The sequence below is a fragment of the Jaculus jaculus genome, chromosome 1 (assembly GCF_020740685.1).
Source record: "Jaculus jaculus isolate mJacJac1 chromosome 1, mJacJac1.mat.Y.cur, whole genome shotgun sequence".
Taxonomy (NCBI): domain Eukaryota; kingdom Metazoa; phylum Chordata; class Mammalia; order Rodentia; family Dipodidae; genus Jaculus; species Jaculus jaculus.
In genome coordinates, this window is record NC_059102.1 from 308,154,833 (window position 1) to 308,182,814 (window position 27,982).

General features: G+C 46.0%; 1 protein-coding gene across 1 annotated transcript; it reads right to left on the bottom strand.

Annotated features, from left to right (window-relative positions):
• Nucleotides 1-25,226, bottom strand: Sft2d2 (SFT2 domain containing 2). Its single transcript, XM_045156903.1, has 8 exons — nt 25,098-25,226; nt 18,326-18,412; nt 18,010-18,095; nt 10,287-10,368; nt 7,151-7,186; nt 6,537-6,595; nt 3,324-3,353; nt 1-760 (listed from the first exon to the last, which is right to left on the bottom strand). Exons 1-8 carry the CDS (start codon nt 25,158-25,160, stop codon nt 721-723), a joined length of 483 nt encoding a protein of 160 aa, XP_045012838.1. The 5' UTR covers nt 25,161-25,226; the 3' UTR covers nt 1-720.
• Nucleotides 25,227-27,982: the final 2,756 nt, after the last annotated feature.

Genomic DNA, 27,982 nt, shown 5'->3' on the forward strand with positions numbered 1-27,982 from the left:
TAGCAAGATTTTTCATTTTTCAGTGGCTTGTGTCCAAGAGGAAACAGCGGCATTTCTACTGCTGCTTGGCTCTCTCCACCTAGTACCACAGGTCAAGACATAGCTGGGCGAGGATGGGAGAAAGAGGTACACTGAACACCAGAAGACACATTCCACAGTCAGGTGTGGTTCACCAGAGTGTGGAGGTGCAGGTGGAGAGACAACGCGTCACCAGAAGCATCATGTGCTGCTTCACTCCACAGGCTGGCTCACGGGGTGTTGGGGAGGGCAGAATAACTTGTTCTCAGACTCCAGAGAAGGCGCATGTCCATGCTGTGTGGAACAGAGGTAATGGTCTCCATGGCAAGGGACAAGTCTTCAATTTTTCCTGCTGACTCCAAAATGTTGTCTTTTTCTACTGTACCCCTGTGAGATCTGATGGAATGGCCTGCTGCCCCTGGGAAGCAGTGGTTGCCAAGGCTTATCTGCTGCTGTTCAACACAGACTGACATGAACATTCTGTAAGACATGGAACCCACCTCTCATACTGTGCTATGGACATTTGAGCCTGGGGTCACATCACTGCTTCCAAAGGCAGCCCTCACAAGTGCTCAAACTGAAGCAATACACTGCTGCAAGATAAAAGGCACATGTCTGCAAGCAGCGGTCTACAGGATATCTACAGAATGCCCTCAGCTTCCGTCCACAGCGCCATCCAAAGCTCTGCAAAGTGGCACTGTGTTAAGCAAGACACACTGCGAAGCACTTCTTCACAGCATCCCTAGGAAGGAAAAACAAAGACGAATGAGACATCAGCACCCCAAAGGCTCCTCCAAGTGGCAAGGACCCTCCTTTAGCATGCCTCAGTGCCATACTGCTGAGGGCAAAGGACCCGGACAGTGAGGTCAGACCTCCTCCCTCCTCCCATCAAGCTACAGACTTTTCTTTCTTTTTTTTTTTTTTTTTGAGGTAGAGCAGAGAGTGAGCGTGGGTGCATCAGGGCCTCTAGCCAAACAAACTCTAGGCTCATGTGCCACTTTGTGCATCTGGCTTGACATGGGTACTGGGGAATTGAACTCAGATGTTAGGCTGTGCAGGCAAGCACCTTAACTGCTGAGCCATCTCTCCAGCCCCAAACTATATATTTGACATTTATTTTCTCCTGGAAAAGTTACTCTTCTTGTTTGAGTCTCAAATTCCTCATCTGTCAAAGGGATGTGTCCACTTACCCTGCAGACATTGTACAGAAGAGACTTTAAGAACAGGGTAATTATTATGGTCATAGTTAGGAAAACAGCAATAGTGTATAGTGTATAGACTCTCACAAACCAACAAATCAGTCAGGACTGCTGCATTTTAACACCAACCACAGTCACAGAATGCACTAAGACACAGCCACTATGGCCTTTCTTCATTGCCAGTAAGCAGCAGAAAACTGAAAGGACATCTTCCAAAAGCTCTCTGGTGTAGGCAGGGGCATGCTGGCACTGAGCACCCCTGAGCACACACTAACAGGCTGTGTTTACTGTTTGGAACTTGGGCAGCACAGGGAAGGAAAGAGTGGGCACTAAACAGATTACTCTTCTGTCCAAACAAACTCCTCACATCACACCTCACTGATTAACAGGGCACGAGGGCTCTCACACCCTGCTCTGACACTGTGTCCTTGGTGCTGCCTACACCAGGGGTCACATGAGGAGAATGCATATATTTCCTGAGCGAGCACTGCATTTTAACCTCAAAAGGGATACAGGAGCCACACACACATGGTGGTGAAGCTTGCCTGTAGTACTAACATTCTTGGAGCTGAGGCAGAAGGATTCCAAATTTAAGGTCCATATTCTTCTCAGATCTCCATGCAGTATTTCTTAACTGTTATGCTCCTAGGACCTATCACAAAGCCATACTTGATGGGTTCGTTGGCCTCTCACTACTCAGAACTTCCAATCGCTGTCAGCGGCTGAGCTGGGGTCTATGAGGTAAGACAGCTCTCCTTTCCAGTTCATGCACAATTTCTCATGCCCTCGACACAAGAAGGGAAGGGATTTTTTGTTTTTGTTTTTATTTTTTTGGTTTTTCGAGGTAGAGTTTCACTCTAGCCCAGGCTGACCTGGAAGTCACTAAGGAGTCTCAGGGTGGCCTCGAACTCACAGCGATCCTCCTACCTCTGCCTCCCGAGTGCTGGGATTAAAGGCGTGCGCCACTATGCCCGGCAGGATTTTTATTTAATAGGTAATGACAATAAAGAATGGAAATTAAATGGCTGCATTAGAAAGTCAGAGAACTGGAGATGGCTTAGTGGTTAACAGGAGTTTGCCTGCAAAGCCAAAGGACCTTGGTCTGATTCCCCAGGACCCACATAAACCAGATGCACAAGGGGTCACATGTATCTGGAGTTCGTTTGCAATGGCTAGAGGCCCTGATATGCCCATATTCTCATTCTCTCTCTCTCTCTCTCTCTCTCTCAATCTCTCTAATAAATACATAAATAGATGAAATTTTTTTTTAAAAAAAAGGAAAAAAAGAACAAGGTCAGAGATAAAAATCTCAGTGCTAATTTTGACAGGTTTGTCAGTGAAAGTGCTTATTTAATAAATTTTCAAGCTGGCAAGGGCCTCTGGGGATGATCTCCTCCAACCCACTCTAATTACCAGTTAACCAGTTACCTGTGGCCGAGCAGTCAAGACAGTTGCCCACATTCACAGTGCTAACTAGAAGCCCTGGCCTTGCAGAGCCCTGATCCTGCTTTCCCTTACAAAGTCTTCTGTAATTTTCCCCTAAGTGGACATTGTAACTGAGGATGCTATATTTCCTGTTTGGTGATATTAAACATTTAAAAATATCATCTCAGAGCTAAGAAGATGGTTTAGTGGTTAAGACACTTATCTGTGAAGCCTAAGGACCCAGGTTTGATTCCCCAATGCCCACATAAACTAGATACACAAGGTGGAGCATGCATCTGGCATTCCTCTGCAATGGCTACAGGCCCTGGTGTGTCCATTCTCTCTCTCAAATAAATAAATACATAAAATATTTTTAAATACCACCTCAAAGCTACAGATTAAAAGAGTGCTAATGTGCATACTTCATATTTGAATAGAATGTCTAAAACACCAGAAACTGGTGGTCTGGTCAACACCTCGTTAGTTGAGTAATTAGATTGGGTGGAGAGGTAACTTTTAGCATACTTATCTACAAGACAGAGGCCTTTGCTAATGTAACTGAAAGAGTTTTAAATAAAGACATGTAAACGCCATGTATTCTCTGAAACTAAACTCTCCAAACTAAAGTCCCTATGCAAACACATAACAAATAATAGAAAGCCTACTTCCAAATAATCTTACCTTGCAAATGGTATGAAGGAAAGGCTATACCTAGAATTAAAAATAAAAAAAGTCAAATTGAAGAGAGTGGAAGATTACACAGCAGAATGCTCCTGAGCTGAGAGTAGTCATTTATCCAGACCTGCTCCCCTCCCTGGCCTGGGGGTGTTCATGCAGATATACACATGTGCACATATGCTCTTGTCTGTGTGTGTGTCTGTGTAGCCAGGTAGCACAGAAAGAAGCAGAAAGCCCATGTGGCAATGCGCCCATGACCTCAGACTCACTGAGGAGCTGCTTTAACAAGTAAGTCAGCAGCAATCCCCTAAAGTGGGCAGATTACAGATATTCAGATGCACTGGGGCCCTGTCTGAAAGAATAGCAAATAAAATCCACAGCACTTGTTCTTCCAACACCATATAAATCCTCAACAGAATTTAATTTCAACCTAGTTGGGATAAATTTTCTTTGCTCCTAACACACGCGCGCACACACACATACCTGTGTGTGCCACTACCCACTACTTACTATGTGGGTGAGAATGCTGTGAGGTTGCAGTTCTTCAAGAACCCAGGCCCAAAAGTATCCCTTGCCTAGATGGAAGCCATGCAGGAAAGAGGCTCCACAACCCTAAATAACCAGGCCATGTTGCAGGCAGGATGTAAGTTTTGTCAGCCTTAAGAAAACCAAATTGGGGCTGGAGAGATGGCTTAGCAGTTAAGGCATTTGCCTGCAAAGCTAAAGGATCTGGTTCAACTCTTCAGGACCCACATAAGCCCGATACACAAGGAGCACACATATCTGGAGTTCATTTGTGATGGCTGGAGGCCCTGGCGTGCCCATTCTCATTCTCATTCTCTCTCTCTCTCTCTCTCCCCCTACCCCCTCCCTCTTTCTTCCTCTCAAATAAATAAATAAAATATATTAAAAATAAAGTTTAAAAAAAAAAGAAAACCAAATTGTCATATCAGTGTTAGAGGAAAATCTCCATATACCTGAGCCCACACAAGTTCTGAGCCCTTGAAACAGGCTTCACAATCACTCCATAAGCAAAAGAGCTGTGTGCAGGGGTCTCAATTTCTGCACTCAGAAGAAACATAGACACAAGCCATCAAACAAAAGCTCAGGCCCTTGCAGCATCTGCTGGCAAAATGTGTCATATCAAAATCACACTACATTCTTCTCCATACCTGACATGTTCCATGTGCACAAGCTTACTTGTGACCATGAAAAATTCTAAAAGGCAGTTGGACAGTGTGTTTATTCAGAAGTCCAAAGTTCCAAAGGGAGGAGCATTAAGCTTACAGTCCCAAGGTCCATTTCAACCAAATGAGCATTCACCAACCCTGGGGAGCAATGTCCACAGGTCTCTCTTTCCTCTGCACACCAGCAAACTTTTTGTTTTGTTTTACAAGGTAAGGTCTCACTCTTGCCCAAGCTGACCTGGACTTAACTATGTAGTCTCAGGGTAGCCTTGAACTCACTGCAAATCCACTATCTCTGCCTCCTGAGTGCTAAAAGCATGTACCATCACACCTAGTTTCCAGCAAACTTTTTTTTTTTAGTTTTTTGACATAAGGTCTCACTCTGGTCCAGGCTGACCTGGAATTCAGTATGTAGTCTCAGGGTAGCCTCGAACTCACGGCAATCCTCCTACCTCTGCCTCCCAAGTGCTGGGATTAAAGGCGTGCACCACCACGCCCTGCTCCAGCAAACATTTTCATCCCACAATAGTAATATTACACTGAAACTGTTCTTGCAATCATCCCCAGATAAACTCTGAAAGCACCATAGAAGTTTTGCATAGCCAGAGATCCAGAGGCTCCTGAGTGCCCATCACTGAGGTAGACTTAAAATGCTCCCAGCATGGCTCAGGGAATTTTGCAGAAGAGGGGGTAGAAAGACTGTTAGAGGCACAAGCTGGGACATGTTGCACAGAGACTTGCCCCTCCCCCCCCATAATGCATGACCCGCAATCACCATGGGGTTGACCTGCGTCCCCAATGAGGAAGGCCTCTTCAGAAAAGGGGCACGGAGTGGGGAAAGGATGGTACCAACATGTGTTGTTTACAAGAAAATATGTCCATATCTAATAAATTTTTTAAAAGATGGAAAAACAACAACAAAGAAGTGTTACATAAGCCACAGGCTCTACACATGCCACCACCTGCCTCTCTAGGATGTCGCAGAGGCGTATGACAGCCTGGGAATCTACAGCTCCATATGGTTTGGAAGAAACAGTCTCTTGTAGCCCCTTTACTGCACTTGGCCCTTGGGTTGCTTCCCAGCCTTCATAAATTCCCCGAAGCCAACAGGCCTCGAGTAACTATGCTGAGCCTACAGCCCACATCCACATGGCTTTCCATTTTATCAGCTCCTGCTCCCCGTATCCAGCTGACAATTCCCTCTTAGTCCTTCTGCTAAATGGCTCATTCCCTCACAAAGTGTAGTAGATAGCTTCACATTGCTGGGATGCACATCTAACCCAGGCACAGTTCAGAGGAGGAAGGCACTTACTGCTAGCTTACAGATGCCAGGAAAGCTTCACCAATGGCAGAAGAAGCTGACTCCCATCCATAAACCCAAGCAGAGAGAGAAACCAGCAGTAGCCAGTAGACACAAAGAAAAACAGCGAGCACACGTTGCAGCAAGCAGGACCCCAGAGCTCAAGCTTCTCTGCATATTTTTGGACTGGAATCAGATTCGCCCCCAGTTACACCTTAGGGCTGGACCCCAGGATCCACCCCCAGCGACAGATACCTCCTCCAGCCAGGTTGGTGGAGATCCAAATGACAGGCTTAAAAACACCTGAGTCTATGGAAGACACATATTCAAACTACCACACAAGGAGTAACATTTTTCTTACCAGTTTCCTTTTCTGTTACGTCTGTTTGACTCACAGCCCCTTTTCTACCAACCCTTATAATACTTCCATGGTCCTTACACTTACTGGACATGAGTGGCTGAGTAACACTTGTACAACTCGCCAGCAACCATGACTGAACTTGGTAAAAATGGGCGGCCACAAATGAACAGCCTCTAGTGACCACTCAAGACCACTAATGCCATATTTGCGGTGAGCTGAGTCAACCAGCAGTTGCTCCAAACCATGATTTCTCATCACTTAGAACTCAGAGTTCTGTGTTTTCCCAATCACGTGGGCTTTTACCTCCTTCATACTCATGAATCAGAGGCCTATGTGTGGGGGTGGGGACTGCTGAAGTGGTCACTTACCATGTCAAGGCCAGAGACTGCAAAATGCAGAAGATGAGTGAAAGTCCCTTTTTATGCCACTGAAAGAAAAGTAACATGGTGATAAGAAAATGTGAGGAGGGGGGTGGAGAGATGGCTTAGCAGTTAAACACTTGCCTGTGAAGCGTAAGGACCCCGGTTCAAGGCTCGATTCCCCAGGACCCACGTATGCCAGATGCACAAGGGGGCGCATGCATCTGGAGTTTGTTTGCAGTGGCTGGAGGCCCTGGTGCGCCCATTCTCTCTCTCTTTCTCTCTCTCTCTCTCTCTCTGTCTGTCACTCTCAAATAAATAACAATATTAAAAAAAAAAAAAGAAAAAGAAAATGTGAGGAGGATTGTTGCAGTAGGGTCCACATTGCTGGTAGAAATCACCCAACTGAGAGCAGCTTGTGGGAAAAGACGTTTATTTTGGCTTGCAGCCTCAAGGGGGGAGCTCCACGATGGCAGGAAAAACAACATGAGCAGAAGGTGGACATCACCGCCTGGCCAATATAAGATAGCAACAAGAGAGTATGCCAAACATTAGCATAGGGAAACTGGCTATAACACCCATAATAACCAAAAAGGTCATGAAGCATTCAAGTTTACACTTACCCACAAGGCAGAACACAGGGTAAGTGCAAAACACACCTACAGGGAAAGAGGAAACATTAATTAATACACTGACAGTGACAACAACAGGGAAAAGACTGTCAATGTACTATTCTTAAGAAACTCACAGCAATACTTACTAGATAGCAGGAATGAGATTCATAGCAACCAAATGCAGCCTTTATTTCAAAGCATTTACCACATCTGAGTATTCATGTTTAGCAAAGCAAATCAAACTAGACAATAAAGATTCATGCAGATTATAAAACAAAGCCAGGCACAGTGACATACACCTTTAAACCCAGTACTCAGGAAGCAGAGATAGGAGGGTTTTCATGAGTTTAAGGCAAACCTGGCCTACAAAGTGAATTCCAGGTCAGCTGGGCAAAAAAGAAACCCTACCTCAAAAAAAAAGAGAGAGAGAGAAGGAAAGAAGGGAAGAAGGGAGGGAGGGAAGACAAAAGGTTCTTCTACTTTGAAGTTTTCCAAGAAATTCTGCCTAGCAAGAAAAGTACTTATCTGGAATCATTCAATCATCTGCCTTTTCATTCAAATACACAAAAACAACCTGACACACCTGCATTTTTTAACCATTGCCAACACTAGTTGGAGAAAGGACACATAAGGACAAAGGTCAACACGTGTGACAGTTTATACTGTCCACTTGAGAGGACCTAGGGGTACCTGTGAGGGATTAACTGAAGTAGCAAAACCCACCTGAACTGTGGGTGGACGTCCTGGACTACGTACAAAGGAGAGGGCTGGCTGAGCAGCAGCGGTCATCACTCTGCTTCCTCACTGTGCCGAATGTGACCATCTCCCTGAAACTCCTGTACCATGCATGGACTGGAACCTGGACCTCTAAGCTGAAGTAAATCCTCTCTTAAACTGATTTTTGTCAGCTCGTCTATCCTAGCAACAAGAAGGTAGCTAATAAAACATGAGGTGTCAATCTCCCAGCCAGCAAGTCAGTTGTCTGTTTATCTGTCACCCAACACTACCCTGAGCCCTATCTTGGAAAGTTTTTACCTCAGACTCATCCAGGCCATCTACATTTGAAGCTGGGGGAAAAAAATACAATAGTGGCTGCTCCATCTGCCAGCTATGCTCATCTTCACCCATCTGTGTTAACTACTCAATCAATGTGCCCTAAACATGTTCTGTGTCCAGCACTGTGCCTGATACTATGAAAAGACAAAAACCAAACAGCAAACATGATCACGGCCTTAGAGAATGCACCTATCTGACAAACATGATATGCAGAGTCAACTAAAATTTGAGTATGCTTATTGAGTTCTGTAATTCTTGGATTATTTTGACAGCTACACGGAAGACTGAGTCTAAGAAGATAGACACATTCTGGGTTGATGAGAAAGAAATAAAAACTCTCTGGTCTGGAGAGATGGATTAGCAGTTAAGCACTTGCCTGTGAAGCCTAAGGACCCCAGTTCGAGGTTCAATTCCCCAGTACCCACATAAGCCAGATGCACAAGGAGGCACATGTGTCTGGAGTTCATTTGCAGTGGCTGGAGGCCCTGGCGCGACCATTCTCCCTCTCTCTCTATCTGCCTCTTTCTCTCTCTGCCTGTTGCTCTCAAATAAATTAATAAATAAGTAAAAATGAACAAAAAAAATTTTTTTAAAAAAGAAATAAAAACTCTCAGCCATGCATTATATAGTACAGACCTATAATCCTGGAACTCAGAAGATCAAGTTCAAGGCCCAGCCCAGACAACTGCTGAGATGGCTCAGCTATTAAAAGCACTTGTTGATAGAGCCCACCTGTCCAGGTTCAATTCCTTGTACCCATGTGGAGCCAGATGCACAAAGCGGTACATGTGTTTGGAGTTCATCTGCAGTGGCTAGAGGCCCTGGGCACCCATAGCACCTCTAACTCTCACAAATAAAAATTGGGGGGCTGGAGAGATGGCTTAGCAGTTAAGACGCTTGCCTGCAAAGCCTAAGGACCCAGGTTAAGTTCCACAGAACTCATGTAAGCCAGTTGCACAAGGTGGCACGTGCATCTAGAGTTCATTTGCAGTGGCTAGAGGCCCTGGTGCACCTAGTTCTCTGTGTGTGTCTCTCTCATAATAATAATGATGAATAGCCGGGCATGGTGGTACACGCCTTTAATCCCAGCACTCCAGCACTTGGGAGGCAGTGATATAAGGACTGCCATGAGTTCAAGGCCACCCTGAGACTACACAGTTAATTCCAGGTCAGCCTGGACCAGGATGAGACCCTACTTCGAAAAACCAAAAATAATAATGATGATGCTGATGATGATGATGAAGAAGAAGAAATACAAAATATTTGTTTAAAAAAATTTTAAGGTGGTTGTAGTGGTGTATGCCTTTATTCCCAGCACTTGGAAGGCCAAGGCAGGAGGATTGCTGTGAGTTCGAGACTAGCCTGAGACTACACAGTGACTTCCAGGACAGTATGGGCTAGAGCGAGACCTTACTTAAAAAAAACAGGGCCAGGTGTGATAGCACACACCTTTAATCCCAGCACTCTGGAGACAGAGGTAGGAAAAACTAAAACAAACAAAAAACATTTAAAAAAAAAAAAAAAGAAAAGGGGGCGCTTGAGAGATGGTTTAGCAGTTACGGCATTTGCCTACAAAGCCTAAGGACCCAGGTTCAATTCTCCAGATCCCACATAAGCCAGATGCACAAGGTGGCACATGTGTCTAGAGTTCGTTTGCAGTGGCAAGAGGTCCTGGTGTACTCATTCTCACCCTCCCTCACTCTCTCTCTCCCTCTCTCTTTCTCTAATAAATAAATAAATAGATAATTAAAAAAAAAAAAAGAAAGAAAACGAGTTGGAGGTAATAGCTCTGTGAGAGGACATATGCCAAGCATGAATGAAGCCCTGGTTTTAATACCAACATAAGATCTTAGAAGAGAAAAGATGGGGCTGAGGAGATTGCTCATCAGTTACAAGTGCTTGCTTGCAAAGCCTACCAGCCCAGGTTCAAGTCCCTAGTCACCCATGTAAAAGCTGTACTCATTCATTTGTAACAGCAAGAGACCCTGGCACCTCACACAAATGAATGAATAAATGAATGAATATAAATAAAATAGAGGGAAAAAGAAAGGCTCCCATCTGAGGAGTCCAGTGAAAAAGCAGACCTTACCAGCACCAGGATGGTTGCAATCAGACGTGTAGGTGCAAACATGCGTTTCAGCTGGTTCAAGGGTCCCATGAGGAAGATCGTGCTAAAAAACAAATACAAGCCTTGAAGAGCAGAATAGAGCCATACGAGGAATACCAAGCCACCTCCCAAGATGTGCTGTGGCAAAAACAAGAACAGAAGCTAACTCTGTGACAGGCAGTGGGCTTGTGAGTCTCTGAGCTCATTGAATCCGTCAGGGAGCTGTGAGGTAGGACAACTAGCATGCCAATCGAACAGAGCAAGAAAAAGCCCAAGGAGTCAGGCAGGCTGGCACATGCCTTTAATCCCATCACTCAGGAGGCAGAGGAAGGAGGACAGCTGTGAGTTCAAGGCCAAGGCCACCCTGAGACTACACAGTGAATTCCAGATCAGCCTGGGCTAGACTGAGACCCTACCACAGAAAAAAAAAAAAAAAAGACATCTTTTTCTTTCATAATCCCCAGGGAATAATTTAAATGATGATAAGAGCAACATCTATTACTGTTGAATGTTTGCTAAATGCCAGATATGACACACATTACTCATTTCATCCTCACAACAACTTTGAGATCGGTATGATGACACTGAAAACAACTTTGAGGCAGGTATTATACTTAGAGATGTGAAAATGAAGCTCCAAAAAGTTTCTTGCTCAAAATTACACAGCTAAAAACCCAAACAGCCTCTACCTCCCATCTATTCTGTCTGACTGGAACTTGAGTGCTTGCTACTGAGCAGCCATTCTGATGACGCTGACACACACACCTAACACATCTAGTACAGGGCTGGGGTTAAGTCACCTATCCTGAGTTCCAAAGGAGGGTCCAGGAGCTGTCCAGGGATATAGCTCCTTATGGCTAGTGCTTATTACAAATCAACCAGCAGATGACATTAGCTACAGAGCACTTAATAAAAATAAACCTTTGGGGCTGGAGAGATGGCTTAGCAGTTAAGTGCTTGCCTGTGAAGCCTAAGGACCCTGGTTCAAGACTCGATTCTCCAGGACCCATGTTAGCCAGATGCACAAGGGGACGCACGAGTCTGGAATTCGTTTGCAGTGGCTGGAAGCCCTGGCGTGCCCATTCTCTCTCTCACTCTCTCTATCTGCCTCTTTCTCTCACTGTCACTCTCAAATAAATAAATAAAAATGAACAAAAAGGGCTGGAGAGATGGCGTAGCGGTTAAGCGCTTGCCTGTGAAGCCTAACGACCCCGGTTCGAGGCTCGGTTCCCCAGGTCCCACGTTAGCCAGATGCACAAGGGGGCGCACGCGTCTGGAGTTCGTTTGCAGAGGCTGGAAGCCCTGGCGCACCCATTCTCTCTCTCTCCCTCTGTCTTTCTCTCTGTGTCTGTCGCTCTCAAATAAATAAATAAATAAATAAATAACTTTTTTAAAATGAACAAAAAATATTTAAAAAAAATAAATAAATAAATAAACCTTTGAACAGGAAGCCAATAGGCTCCAGAGAGAAACACCACTGCAATTTAACTAAGAAGAGTAGATACATCTCTCAAATAACTAGGCTCATCCCCTTTAATTCAAACTGTTCTCACATTTGTTGGAGATCTGTCCTATCTTGCAAATGGAGAAGAATGAGGATACATCAGTACACCTACTGTCTACCAGGAGATGGGTCACCTCCACTTCATCTGCCCAAACCCAGAAGTCACTACAGAAAAAGTGGTGACGTGAATACTGCTCTCACAGCCAGCCTGAAAACAGTTCCAGGAAAATGGTGACAGACACTGTGGTCACTCAAACCTCATCAAAGCAGAGATCCACGGTCTACAGAGAAAGCAACAGCAAATCAGATCTCTATCTTGCCCACCAAGGCTCAGGGAATATCGGGGAAAGGCAGAAAGATTGTGAGAGCCTCAGGGTGTGTGGGGAGACCCTGAGATACCATGTTTCCCCCAGCTCTGCAGAGACTGACTGAGGACTTTTGGTCCCCACAATGAATACCAATAACCCCATCAAAGACCCTCAGTAGAAATGGAGTGGGGGAGAGGGATCTATGTGTGCAACCACTTTTATATAAAAAAAATCAATAAATTATTTTTTTTAAAAACAGCATTTTTAATGTCTAACAATGGTCTGAAAATTAAGCAACTGATTAGATTTAACAATATCCCTTTGTGGCCTTTCCAAATGTTGGGGAAAGTAGATAACTCAGATGACCATCAGATCACATATGCATTTTTAAAATTTTTTTAATTTTTATTTATGTGAGAAAGGCAGAGTGAGAATGGGCGCACCAGGGCCTCCAGCCACTGCAAACGAACTCCAGACGCATGTGCCCCCTTGTGTATCTGGCTAACGTGGGTCGAGCTTTGAACCAGGGTCCTTAGGCTTCACAGGCAAGCGCTTAACCACTAAGCCATCTCTCCAGCCCTCACATATGCTTTCACAAATTATTTTCCAATATTTGCTTGCAACAAAGTGGAAGACCATTCAGGTAGTTCATCAAAAGTAATTTAAAATAATAATAAAAATAATTGTTTTTATTATGTTTCTGCCCCTCCATGAAGTGCCATTAAGCTGCTACTTGAATTCAAGGCTTTCCCAGCTCTAGGGTCTAACCTCAGACTACATTTTTGTGTTTTTTTAATATTTTATTTACTTATTTGTGAGAGGGAGAGAGAGGCAAATAGAGAGAATGGGTATGTCAGGGCCTCTAGCCACTGCAAACAAACTGTAAACATATGTGCCACCATGTGCATCTGGCTTTATGTGGCTACTGGGGAATCGAACCCAGATCCTGTGGCTTTGCAGATAAGTGCCTTAACCACTGAACCATCTCTCTATCCCTTCCTGCCAATTTTTTTTTAATTTTTTTTATTTATTTATTTGAGAGCAACAGACACAGAGAGAAAGACAGATAGAGGGAGAGAGAGAGAATGGGCGCACCAGGGCTTCCAGCCTCTGCAAACAAACTCCAGATGCGTGCGCCCCCTTGTGCATCTGGCTAACATGGGACCTGGGGAACTGAGCCTCGAACCAGGGTCCTTAGGCTTCATAGGCAAGCGCTTAACCGCTAAGCCATCTCTCCAGCCCCCTTCCTGCCAATTTTTAAAGGAGCTGCTCCTCTTTTAGTCTTTCAGGCTCCTGCTTTAACCTGCATGCTTGCTCTGCACACGAGCCACACGGTTCCTTTAAAAATTTACCCTGTAGTGACGACTCAGAAGGTATCATGGTGCTGGAAAGAAGTGACCAGAGTACCGAGTAACATCTTGATCACACCTTCCAAGGCTCAGGGTCTTATACGGATGAGGTGGTAGAAAGAATGTAAGAGCCAAAGGAAGGGTAGGACTCCATACAACGTGCTCCCTCCAGACATAAAATGGCCTGGATATCCATGACCTCATAGTGCCTGACACTACCTACACAAGACCATCATAAGAGGAGGAAAAGACCATGACATCAAAATAAAAGAGACTGATTGAGATGGGGAGGGGATATGATGGAGAATGGAATTTCAAAGGGGAAAGTGGGAGGGGGGAGGGAGGGTATTACCATGGGAAACTTTTTATAACCATGGAAAATGTTAATAAAAATTGAGAAAAAAAAAATTTACCCTGTAGGGCTGGAGAGGTGGCTTAGTAGTTAAGGTGCTTGCGTTCAAAGCCAAAGGACCTAGGTTCAATTCCCCGGGACCTATATGAGCTAGATATACAAAGTGATGTATGCATCTGGAGTTTGTTTGCCGTGGCTGCAAGCCCTGATATGCCCATTCTCTCTCTGTGTCTCTCTCCTCTCTCTCTCTCTCTCTCTCTCCCTCTCTCAAATAAGTAAATAAAAAAGTATCTGTTTAAAAAAAAATTTTTTTTAAAGAATTCACTCTGTAGCCTCAGGGTAGCCTCAAATTCAAGTCCTCCTACCTCAACCTCCCGAGTGCTGGAATTAAAGGTGTGTGCTACCACACCTGGCCATTCTTTACACTTACACACACACACACACACACACACACACACACATACACACACACATATATAACTTATTTGCAAGGAGAGACAGAGAGAGTGAGTGGGCACACCAGGGCTTCCTGCTGCAAACAAACACCAGACACATGTGCCATTTTGTGCAACAAAGTAGATTTCTCTAACTGACACAGAATAAGAAGCAATACCCAAGGCCAGTCTTAAAAATTAAATGCAGGGCTGGAGAGATGGCTCAGCAGTAAGGCACTTGCCTGCAAAGACTAACAACCCAGATGCAGTTCCCCAGTCCCCACCTAAAGCCAGATGCCCAGATGCAGAAAGTAGCACATTCATCTGGGGCTCATTTGCAGTAGCTAGAGGCCCTGGCACACCTAGCCTATCTCTCTCTCTCTCTAGCTCCTTGCAAATAATTAAAAAAAAAAAAAAATTAAATGCAGCCAGGCATGGTGGCACACACCTTTAATCCCAGCACTCAGGAGGCAGAGGTAGGAGGATCACCGTGAGCTGGAGGCCACCCTGAGAATACATAGTGAATTCTAGGTCAGCCTGGGCTAAAGCAACACCATACCTTGAAGAAAAAAAAAATTAAACACAGCAGGCTGGAGAAATGGCTCAGCAATTAAGGTGCTTGCCTGCTAAGCCTAAAGACTCGAGTTTTATTACCCAATACCCACATAAAGCCAGATGCACAAAGAGACACACATACCTAGAGTTCATTTGCAGTGGCTAGAGGCCCTGGCACAACCATTCTCTCCTTTTCTTTCTTTCTGTGTCTCTCTTCTCTCTCTGTGTATATATAAGTAAATTTTTTTTTTTTAATTGGCTGGGTGTGGTGGTACACGCTTTAATCCCAGCACTCGTGAGGCAGAAGGAGAATCACTAAGGGTTCGAGCAAACCCTGAGACTACAGAGTTAATTCCAGGTCAGTCTGGGCCAGAGTGAAACTCTACCTTGAAAGAAAAAAAAAAAAAATTAATGACTGGAGAGATGGCTTAGCGGTTAAGGTGCTTGCCTGAGAAGCCTAAGGACCTAGGTTCAATTCCCCAGTACCCACATTAAAGCCAGATACACAAGGTAGCACATGTGTCTGATGTTTATTTGTAATGGCTAGAGGCCCTGATGTGCCCATTCTTGATTTCTCTCTCTCTCTCAAATAAATAAATAAAATCTTAATTAAATGCAACATACGTATGTACAGGTCATAGATAAAGCCACAAACTGCTAGTAATACATCCAGCAAATGACAACTTGCTCCTTTATTATTTCGCTTTAACATGCTATGATGAGTCCATCCCACTAAGATGTACTAAAGAGCTCTTTTAGGCCAAGCAAGACATCCATAGAAATATGCTCAGTCTAGACTACACATTTATTTAACCCATGGTCCACTCATGGCTAGTATTTTAGAAAGTTTTAGAGGGACTTCAGACATGTGTGAGGGCAACCTTCTGCATTAGCATTAATAAACCAAATTCTAACAAGGTAGGTAAAGTGCTTGCTGTACAAGCAGGAGGGCCTGAATCTGGATCTCCAGTACCCACATAAAGTGGCGTAGGTGGCACATGCCTGTAATCCCCAAGCTGGAAGCACCCTCAGAGAGCCAGCAGCTAGCCTGTCTACCTGAGTCTGTGAGCTCTAGGTCTAGTGAGAGGCCCTGTCTCAAGAAAATAAAGCAAAGAATGATAAAGGAAGACACCAATGTTGAACTCTGAGCTCCACACATACATGAACATGAACACATACATGCGTGCAAAAAAAAAAAAGGAAGGAGGAGGAAAAGGTGAACACAAACACTGAATCATTTGCTTAAGTTTCCCAAGAAGATGCACAGCTGAGGATGAGGCGCAACTACAGACAAGTGAGATGCAAGTGCAACCTTTGTTGAGTGGATTAAAAACTGTTCACAAGGGGCTGGGGAGATGGCTTAGTGGTTAAGGGTCTTGCTGCACAAGCGTAAGGGCCAGAGAGAGCTATAAATCCAGTCCTACAGGCAGGGTGGGAAGAGAAGACAGGAAAATTGCTAGAGCTTGCTGACCAAAAAAAAAGGTGAAAACAGCAGCTCTGGGTTGAGTGAGGGACTGCATCCCATGGAAACAAGTGGATGAGCAAAAAAGAGGATGACACTCAATGTTCTGCACAATACACACATACACTACAAACATGGCCATTACATATATTCTCCACAATACACACATACATACACTACAAACATATCCCATTACATATATTATGTATATTACATATATTCTACAGAGCACACACACACACACACACACACACACACACACACACACAATGCATGCACACACACATGCACATACACCAAAAAATAAAAATAAAATTTTTAAAAGCTGTAGCAAGTCAGCGTAATGAGATGCTACCTGCGCTGCCAAGTAAGTACAGGACTGAAAGGACAACAAAACAGTTCAGTAGTTCGGAGGAGGAGGAGGAAATCAGCAAAGCTTCACCAAAGAGGTGACTTTCCAGTCAGGTTTTGACAAATGAACAACTTAACTGCCAAACCAGAAGAGGTGGAGCAACACTCCAGGCAGAGAAAATGGCTGGAATAAAAGGACAAAGACAATTGCTTGTATACATGTTGAGGAGCTGGGATTCCATCTGCAGAGAGGAGACTGAAGTCACTCAAGGGGCTATAAATGAATGGCTCCACAACACAGGAAAATAACCAGGAGAGGAACTAAAGAAGGTGGAAAAACTCAATAGAGGCATGATGGAGTAGCTCAGGGCAGAGGAAGTAGGGCCAAAGCAAAGACGAGTTCAAACAACCTTCCTAGAGAGGGTTTCTCTGGGAAGTCCTCCCTAACTTGTGGTCAGTCACACGAGCTGCCTCCCCCAGCACCTCTTCTTGGTCATGTACTGTGCCCCTGGTCTATGTCTCTCTGCATGGCTGGCCAATGAGCCTCAGTGGGACAGGGGCCAGGAGTACTTGTCTTTACAGTCTCAAAGCCCAGCAGCATGTGACTGGTGTCTATCCAGTGAGCACAAAAATCAGAAACAAATTGCTGCAGGGACAGAGGAAAGAGGCAGGTAAGAGACAGCACTGTCAAGTCTTGCTGAGTAGTCACGGGGGTGGGAGAGCCTGGATGCTCAGAACACCAACTCTGAAGCCATTTACAGAGACACAAGGGAAGGAAGGGGGAAGGGGACAAGTGAAGGAACTCAGGTTCCTGCAGGCCAGCCTGGAGAGGTGTGTCAACACAGGTGTGTGTGGCTGAAGATGCATCAGAGTGAATGAGGCCAACCTGGGGGTTCTTTGTGCCTGAAGCGTGTGGAATGGTTGCCCACCTCCCAAAAGCACCTATCAGAATCCTTTCCACATGAGCTGATCCTCAGGTCTGGGATGGTCTGGCACTAAATAATGACCAAAACCCACTTCCACTTACAGCCGCTGACCTGGTGAGCCCTTTGGAAGCTGCAACCCTGTCACTGCAACTACACCAAGGGGAGGGTAAAATGCCAAACCTCGGAGAAAGCATGCAAATTCTGTGCCACAGCTCCCTCCCAGGGGACCTCTCCTGCTCTTTCTCAGTAGTGTTTCAATGATAAACTACGATGTTTTAAAATAAGATCATGTCAATGTGATATATTCTTACTACCCTTTTCCTCTATGAATCCTAGTTGAACATCCTTCTTCCCCTCCCTCAAACAGAAGCCCCATCCATTTCCCCATCTAATGAATAACTAAGGTTATTCTAATGAATAACTAAGGAAATAAAGATAAACAAATAAATAAATAAAAAGGTTACCTCCCAATCGATAAAATGTTTCCAATGGTGTAAAACACTGCAAAGAGTTGGAGACTCTTTCTGGGCACCCATAGTAGGCAAGTACCCTAGAAATGGAAGCACAAGGCATTTTCACATGAGTGGAACAACCCTTCCCACCACAGCCACACAATGGGGAGCTCACAGAGGACCCTGCCCCCCCCCCCCCCGCACCTCCCAGCTCCTCTCCTCTTACTCATGCAATTTAATGAGCAGCGGAAGAGAAAGGGTAATGGGCAAAGGGGAGAAGGTACAGCCAAGCCAAATAGGGGAGGCAGAGGACCAAGAGGAATCTCACCAGCAGTGAGCACAGGATTCCTAGAGCGAAGCATGCGATGAAGCCTTTTATCCTGGTGTCCCAGCTCAACGAGGACGCCTCAACAACCTGAAAGTTCAAGAATAATTTCATATATGTATAAGCACATTTACAGGGCTGGAGAGATGGCTTAACTGATGTTAAGGTGCTTGCCTGTGAAGCGAAAGGACCCAGGTTCGATTCCCAGGATCCACAAAAACCACATGCACAAGGTGGCACGTATGTCTAGAGTTTGTTTGCAGTGGCTGGAGGCCCTGGCATGCTCACTCGCGCCCTCCCCCCACCCCAATAATAAAATATAAGATACTTGATAAGCACATTTACAAAAACCAAGGCGCAAACAATTAATTTAGAAGTGGTGTTGGTGCGCACCGGGGAAGGCAGGGAATGCAGAATCTGACACACTGACAGCCACAGGAAGTCGTCCCACCCAGCTCGTCTAGGCGCTATCAACTCCTCTCTCTGCAGAGACTGAAAGACGCCTCCTCTGCCTCGCAGCGTCCCCAGAGGTGGAGGCTTCCTGCCTCAAGCGCAAACGGAGCACAGCAAGCCAGCCAACCTCAGGGTAGCCCAGGGAAGGCAGGACCACAACTGGGAGACAGTGCTCCACCACAGCGCCTGGGTCACACAGGGAGACAAGGGCCATGTTCTCTACCTCCACCAGCCCGGCTGTGGCACTCCTGGCCCTCAGCAGGTGAAGGCTGTCATCCTGACCAGGACCCACCCTGCCCTGCACACTCGGCACAGATGCTATACTTATAGGGTGCAGGCATCAGCCAGTCAACAGGGTCAGCGACATCCTAGTTAATTATGGCCCTTTTCATCCTGCTTCTCTGCCACCATGATGAGTGCCTCCTCAGAGTTAAAGTTCAGAGGAAGCCAAGATTTCCGGAAAAAATTCTAAAATCGCCAACCAGCTCTCAGTTGCTCTTTCCCATGACAAAGATAACAAGTGTCTGCACTAAAGACCTTGTCATCTGACACAATGTCTGCACTGCTACCCCCAGTGAGTAACGGGGAGCTGCCACTGGGAGACCAACGCCAGTATTTATTCATTCAGGGCGCCCCTGGTGCAGGCAAAGTTGCCTCCCGAATAGCCACCAGACTGATGGGGAAAGGTGGGATGTGCAGAGGCTGCTAGTTATTAGACTGGGCACTCCCTCAAGCTCAGAGACCTGTTTTCAACCTGCCAAACCAGAGCTTGAAAAAAAAGACCAGAGGCTCCCCAGTGTGACTGGTACTGGGGAGGAAGGGCTTAATCTCCACCCAAGAGGAAAATATTTAGGTCACCAAAAAGGGTTCTCTCCATTCCCACACAGTCACACATACTGACACTGACACTGAGCTCATGATACTGCAATACCCACCCACCCCAACACACACACACACACACACACACACACACACACACACACACACACATACACACAGGTGCACACATTGAGCATTTGCAGAAACCTGTGGAAAAGTGTGCCCCTACAGAGAAGGCATGCTTAGGCATGGGATAGGACAAGACAGGCTAAGGACTGTTCAGGGAGACAGAAGGTGAGAAGGGAAAGGTGGAGAGATGGCTCAGTGGTTAAGGCATTTGCCTGTAAAGCCTAACAATCTGAGTTCAAAATTCCCTAGTACCCACATAAAGCCAGATGCACAAAGTAGCACAAGCATGTGGAGTTTATTTGCAGTGGCTAGAAGCTGGTGCCCTTCCCCCCCCCCCGCGCCCCTTCCCGGGCAGTGTGGTGGTGGACACCTTTAGTGCCAGCACTCAGGAGACTGAGGAGGATCGCTGTAAATTTGAGGCCAGCCTGAGACTACATAGTTAATTAATTCCAGGTCAGCCTGGGCTATAGGGAGAACCTACCTGGAAAAAAAAGTGAAAAAGGAATATTGTCTTATCCCTGCATCTTAAGATCCTACCTCACTGAGATGGTCCAGTGGTACAGCTCTTGCCCAGCATGAGTAAGGCCCTGGGTTCCAACCCCCACGCTGAGCCAAGGGGAATGCAGCACAGCATTAGGACCGGACAGCTGAGCCATGTGATTCCCTGTTAAAGCCACCTGTTCCACCTCAAAGAGTCTGTTTCTTAAATTCCCTCTGAGTCTAAAATGAGCCATGGGATGCTCTATACCTGGCTTTACTGGGTCCCAATCCAGTTTGACCTCTTCTGACTAACCCAGGCAACTTTCCACAAAGGACAGAATGAAATGAAAAGCTACCATGCTTGCCACTCATGCAAGAAGCCAAGCACTTAACTTGCAAAGTGGAGAAGAGAGTGACAGAGTGGACCGCATTTATTTTCTGAGCACTATGCAGCATCAGTATTCCACCCTTAGCTGGGTATGGTGGCACTCACCTTTCATCCCAGCACTGGAGAGGCAGAAGTAGGAGGATTGCCATGAGTAGCAAGGCTGGACTGAGACTACCAAGAGAATCCCAGGTCAGCCTGGACTACAGTGAAATCCTACCTCAAAAAAACAGATTCCACACTTTTCCTAATTTTAGGAGGAATAAACCATCAAATATCAATTTTGGATTAACTTTAGCATTTTTTGTTTGGTTGCTAAATAGTCATAACAGGACAGCAAGATCCAGCTTTTACAGAAATTAAGACAACAGGCCAAAGGAGGAATCTCTGCCACAAGTAAGTTTCGGGTTTCTAACTTCAGTCAGGAGAGTTACACTTTGGTTATGTAAGTCACTCAAGCTAAATCCATGAAAGAAAGAAAGAAAAGAAAAGAAAAGAAAGAAAAGAAAAGAAAAGAAAGAGAAGGGGAAGGGAAGGAGAAGGGGAAGGGAAGGAGAAGGGGGAGGGGAAGGGGAAGGGGAAGGGGAAGGGGAAGGAGAAGGGAGAGGGGAGGAGAGGGGAGAGGAGGAAGGGGGAGGGGGAGGGGGGGAGGGGGGGGAGGGGGAGGGGGAGGGGGAGGGGGAGGGGGAGGGGGAGGGGGAGGGGGAGGGGAAGGGGAAGGGGAAGGGGAAGGGGAAGGGGAAGGGGAAGGGGAAGGGGAAGGGAAGGGAAGGGAAGGGAAGGGAAGGGAAGGGAAGGGAACGAGAAGGGAAGGGAAGGGAAGGGAACGAGAAGGAAGGAGAAGGAAGGAGAAGGAAGGAGAAGGAAGGAAGGAAGGAAGGAAGGAAGAAAGAAGGAAAGAAGGAAAGAAGGAAAGAGAGAGAGAGAGAGAGAGAGAGAAAGAGAGAAAGAAAGAAAGAAAGAGAGAGAGAGAGAGAAAGAGAGAAAGAGAGAGAGAGAGAGACAGACAGACAGACAGAGAGAGACAGAGATAGATAGATACAATTTTTAAACCAAAATCAGGGCCAGGACGCAGAGGAACGATTCACAATTGTTTTTCCACTCTATACGGCTACAAGTTCTTTTACACTTGGGAAAAGAGGAAGTGTTTTTCTACTTCTAACTGGCTGGACTCAGTAAAAGCAAAACATTTGTTTTTGCCAATTTATGAAAATGAACTCAGTTGATGGAAAATCTCTTTTTCTGAAACCATGGTTTCTGGAAACTGGACTAGTGCAAAGCTTTTTTAGAAATTAAAACAACTAAAACAGAGCCAGGTGTAGTGGCACACGTCTTTAATCCCAGCACTCGGGAGGCACAAGTGGGAGGATTGCCATGAGTTTAAGTCCACCCTGACTGAGACTACATAGTGAATTCCAGGTCAGCCTGGGCTAGAGTGAAACCCTATGTCAAAATAAATAAATAAATAGAGGACTCAGAGCCTCCTCTCACTGTCTGTGCTCTGAGTCTCGCCTACACCCTGATTGGTGTTAAATAAATACTGTGCCCCCCCACACACACACACCAAAAACAAACAAACAAAAAAGAACAGTACCTGGACAGAACTGGTAGGCAACGTGCTCACCAGCTCACTGGCAGCCACATACAAAGGCTCCTTTGACTCCAGGACATGGAAGGATGATGGACTCTTGCCAAGAAAGGAAAGCTCAGGGTTGTTCAGGGATTGGTAGGTAGCCAGAAGGTGAGAAAGGAACGCAGTCTTATTCCTGCACTGTAAGACGTGATACCATCCAAACCTTCCTTGTTGCAAGAATCCCTTCCAGAAGCACAAAGCTTACACTTTCAGAAAGAAGTCCACTGAAACTAAGACTTTAAGCGTGTTTATGATGAGAAGGTGTCAATGAGAAACTCCTAAGGCTGCTCATGATTAAGAAGACTATCAGGAAACTTTATAGCTGCCGAAGAGAGGTGGAGGAATCAGAACTACTCATGCTTTTATGGTTGGTATCAAGATAATAAACACTCTAGACAGCCTTTCTGGCAACTTCTGAGAAGTTTTATAATTGAAAAGATTTTAAGGCTACCTCCTACAGCTTACCACACAGAACATTTCACCACAGAATCCTCCAATTTGGCCAGTTTCAAAACCACAGAAAATGTGAGATGATGAGATACATAGTATCAGTAATTTAAAGTAGGTGAATGTAGTAAGTGGCAACTGAGCCAAAAACACCCCTGAAAATGTCACCTATCTTCCATAAAATGTTCACAAGAGTTCAAGACTCCGGAAGTCCATGTAATCACACACATAAACAGGAATCTCACTAGGAAAGAGGAAGCTGGCAGCAGTGTTTAACAGTATTATGTGCTTGAGCTTAGCTAAAGCTCTTCATTGTATCCAACAAAAGCATTCACTATTTTGGACAAAAACTCACAATGTTTTCAAATGGTATGACACCATTCACTAGAGGGTGTACCCACTGCTTCAAGATGAATTTTTAAAATTTTATTTATTTATTTATTTAAGAGAGAAAGAGAGAGAGAATAGGCACACCAGGGCCTCTAGCCACTGCAAACATACTCCACACACATGACCCACCAAGTACATCTGGCTTTCTGTGGGTACTGGGAAATCGAACCTGGGTCTTTAGGGCTTTGCAGGTAAGTGGCTTAACCACTGAACCATCTCTCCAGCTCATGGAAGAATTTTGAAATGTATACTGTGTGCTCCATCTCACTGTCAACACTCCATGCCCAGCAGTCTTCCAGAAGTGAGAGTCTTCTCTTTGGCCCCAACAGCACATAACAGCTTTTTGGCAGCTGTGGGACATAGCTTTATACAACAATGAGGGCTGACTACTTCTCAGATCTTTTTTAGACCCTATATTGAGGTCAGTTAGCAGAGTTCATAATGGAGAACAGAGTAACAAAAAAAAAAGAAGAAGAAGGAGGAGGAAAAAGAAAAAAAGAAAAGAAGATGATCCTGTGGGGACTGGAGAGAGCTCCACCGGCAAAGTGTTTGCTGCATAAGCATGAAGACCCAACTTTAGATCCCCAGCACATGCCTAAAAATGTCAGGCCCCTATACACCAAGGACTGGGGAGATGGAGACAGGAGAATCTCTAGGACTTGCTGGCTAATCTAGCCAAATGGTTAAGTCCTGGATTTGGTGGGAGAACCTGTCTCAAAAAGTTATGATGGAAAGCCAGGGCTGGTGGTGCATGCCTTTAATTCCAGGACTCCAGCAAAGGAAGGAGGATGGCTATGAATTCAAGGCCACATTGAGATTACATAGTGAATTCCCTACCTCAAAAGAAAAAACAAAACAAAAAAATTAAAGTGAAAGAGGGATTGGTGAAGATACCAGACACTGACCTCCACAGGCACACAAACACATGTGTGTGAACAACCCCGGCCCTCTCGCTCTCGCTCTCGCTCGCCCTCTCTCTCTCTCTCTCTCACACACACACACACACCTGAATTCCCCAAACACTTGACTCCTACGATGTTTAAGATGAAGACTGAGAAAAGAAACTTCATTATCTCTGAGTACATGGAAGACATGGAGGTACCAGTATCAAACAAACTCAAAATCTACCACAAATGTGGTGAGAAAGCATCATGCTAGAAAAATCAGGAGAAACACCAACTTAAATTCAGAGAACTGGAGTTTTCATCTTAAAAAAAAAAAAAAAAGCTAGCTGTAAAACAGCCTCGTCTGACAAAAGGGAAAACTGAGGCTAACAAATACAACAAAAGGGGGTTTTTTGTTGTTTTTTGGTTGGTTCTTTTTGTTTGTTTGTTTTGTTTTGTTTTTAGAGATAGGGTCTCACTTTAGCCCACGCTGACCTGGAATTCACTATGTAAGTCTCAGGCTGGCCTCGAACTCTCAGCGATCCTCCTTCCTCCTGAGTGCTGGGATTAAAAGCATGCACCACCACGCCCCGCAAAAACCAATTTTTGACTTCCGCAGCGGAAAACAAAAACGCTGAAAGCACCCAAAAAATACAAGACCTCGTTCTGTGGCCTTTGTGGCCAGGTTTCAACTGCATCACGAGCACGCGGGCAGTCACGGGAGGGACTGGCACGTCCGTGGAGGTGAGACCGCGTGACTGGCCCTCGTCCCCGCCAGGGTCACCACTGCCCAGCGAGGGGCGTCGGCCTGGGTGGGCGCGTCGCGCCGTCCGCCGTCGGCTCCCGCGAGCGCGCCTTCCGCGGGCCTCTCGCGGCTCGAAAGGGCTTCCTTCCCCCGGGGCCGGGGGCCGGGGGCCGGGCGCGCCGTCGTTCCCGGGGCTCGGAGGGCGGGGATAGAGGGGCGACGGGACGCCGGCCAGGAAAGGACCCGGGTGCCCGGGGCTCCACGCCCCGCGCCCGCGCGCGCTCCGGGGCCAGGTGGGGACGGAGCCCCGGAGAGCCCGAAGTCCGGAAGCTCCCGGGCCGCGCCCGCCCGCAGGCCTGCGCAGGCCAGCGCCGAGCCCCCCGCCCCCGCCCCAGCGCGGGCGCCCTCACCTCGGACAGGCCGCTCCGGTCCTCGGTGTCCTGCCCGCTCAGCACCTTCTTCAGCTTGTCCATCCCCGGCCCGCTCCGGCCCTCGGCAGCCGCCTGTTGCTCGGGCCGCGCAGACAGCAAGCAGGCTGCGCCAGGTGCCCGCCGCCGCGCCGCGCCCCGCCCAGGCACCTCTCCACCTGCGCTCCCGGCGTGCCCCGCGCCGCCCGCCCCGACGGTCCCGGGAGGCGGACCCCGGGCGGCCGAGTTAGCCTGGCCCCGCGGCTGCGGCGTCGGGCTCCGGACTCCACACCGGAACTGACCTCGCGGCTCCCGCCCGCACTGACTCACCCGGCGTGGTGGCGCTCGCTTTTGATCCCAGCATTCGGAAGGCAGACGTAGGGAGATCCCTGCGAGTTCGAGGCCAGCCTGAGACTGCATAGTGAACTCCAGGTCAGCCTGGACTGGAGCGAGACAGTACCTCGAAAAGAAATAAATAAATGAGTCAACAAATAAATGGGCCAATGCCACCATGCAAGGGTAGTGAGACCTTGCTGGTGTAGACCTGTGAAGATTGTACATGTACCTGAAAAGATTTGCTTTAAAAAAGCGGTTAAGCTCTTGCCTGTGAAGCCTAAGGACCTCGGTTCGAGGCTCGATTCCCCGGTGCCCACGTAAGCCAGATGCACAAAGTGGCGCATTCATTTGGAGGACTGGGAAAAATGGCTTAACGGTTAAGGCGCTTCCCTACAAAGCCAAAGGACCTAGATTCAATTCCCTAGGAACCCATGTAAACCAGGTGCACAAGGTGGAGCATACATCTGGAGTTCGTTTGCAGCAGCTGAAGGCCCAGGAGCCCCCATTCTCTCAAGCCCCCAACAAATAAATAAAAATTTAAAGAATCAATTGACATTAGCAAGAAACAAAGCTAATCTGTAACACACTAGGTAGCAATGTAAAATAATAGCAGTGTAATAAAAGCAAAACACTTACACTTAATGTAACTCCAAGTGAAAATGTATTGAGAGATTTGGGCAAAACTTAGAACAGATTGCAACTTGGCTAAAGGGAACAGAATCAGCTTGCTATGTTTTTCTGGACTTCAGGCAACACCACATTATAAATGATTTTCTTTTTATGTTGAGAACCCATATAAACTCACGTAATCCTCAAGACACAGCAAAAGTGTGTCCATCTCCATCTCACATGTTGGTTGCTCGTGAAAATCTAGAAATCCAACATCAAAATTAAATTAGCTCAGAAAAGACAATGAAACTGTGACAGGGCTGGGGAGATGGCTTAGTGGTTGGAGGTGCTTGTTGGCAAAGCCTGCAGATCAGGATTCAATTCCCCAGGACCCATGTAAAGCCAGATGTACAAGGTAGCACATGCATCTGGAGTTTGTTTGCAGTGGCAAAAGGCCTCTAAAAATGCACTCATTCTCATTCTCTCTTGCAGGGAGCGGCTACAGACGCCATTACAAGATGGCGCTGACTTCCTGCTGAGAGTGGTGACGAACAACCCCCTACTTGGTCATATCCTGGTGACAGTCTTGCTTGATGCTGCGCGTGCACATGATGTAATGCATCCTGGGCCTATCCCGTGGCCCTGGGTGGTGGGTGAGCAGGTGGCAGCCAATCCGTAGGTGTCTTGTAGTATTACACCCTATAAAAGCAGCTACACTCCTGCGCCCCGGCCCCTTCGCCATCAACTTTCCTGTTAACCAAGAGGCTCTCCAATAAAGTGTGATCGAGAAGGATCTTTGTTTGCTGGTCGTTCTTATCCTGCTGGTCAGGGAGTTCACAGCACTCTCTCACTATCTCCTTGGAAATAAATATGGGTGCACCCATAGTCCCTGTCTCTCACATATGCACAAATAAATTATATAAATATATAATATATGTAAATATATTTATATATATTATATTATTATATTATTTATATATATTATGTATATAATGTATATATCATCTTTTAATAGGGCGGGAGCGGGGCATGGTGGCACACACCTTTAATCCCAGCACTCAGGAGGCAGAGGTAGAAGACTCACTCTGAGTTCGAGGCCATCCTGAGACTACATAGTGAGTTCCAGGTCAGCCTGGGCTAGTGTGAATCCCTACCTCAAAAAAAAAAATTAAAAAAAAATAAAATTGGACGGGAGAGATGGCTCAGCAGTTGGGACACTTACCTGCAAAACCTAACTACCCAGGTTTGCTTCCCCAGTAACTACATAAAGCCAAATACACAAAGAGGTGTATGCATCTAGAATTTGGGATGGCTCGAGGCCCTAGTGTGCCCATACTGTTTCTCTCTCTGCATGTCTGTGTCTCTCTGCTTGCAAATAAATAAATTAAAATAATTTTTAATGACTGAGAGATGGCTTGGTGGTTAAGGCACTTGCTTGTGAAGCCTAAGGATCCAGGTTCAATTTCCTAATACCCACAGAAGCCAGATTCACAAGGTGACACGTGAATCTGGAGTTCATTTGCAGTGGCTAGAGGCCCTAGCACGCCCATTCTCTCTCTATCTGCCTCTTTCTCTAATATATATTAAAATATACTCTAGTATAAAATTGGTTGGCTTGCTAAATTGGAAGAGTTTTCCATATTTGAGATACAAATCTTGTGTCTTGTATTTCTGTTTTTTGGTGCCCTTTGAGCTCAAAGCTTTTGAGTTTAATTTTAATTTTTGCTTGTGTGGGTAGCAGATGGGAGGTATGGCTTTTCTTACTGTGACAAATACATACGACAAATAGAGGTGGAAGAGGCAGGAAGACTAACTTTTTACTTTTCTGATAAGAATAAGCTTTGTTTAATAATTGTCTTGGTTATTTAAAAAAAAATACTTTATGGGCTGGAGGGATGGCTTAGGAGTTAAGGCATTTGCCTGCAAAGTGAAATGACCCTGAT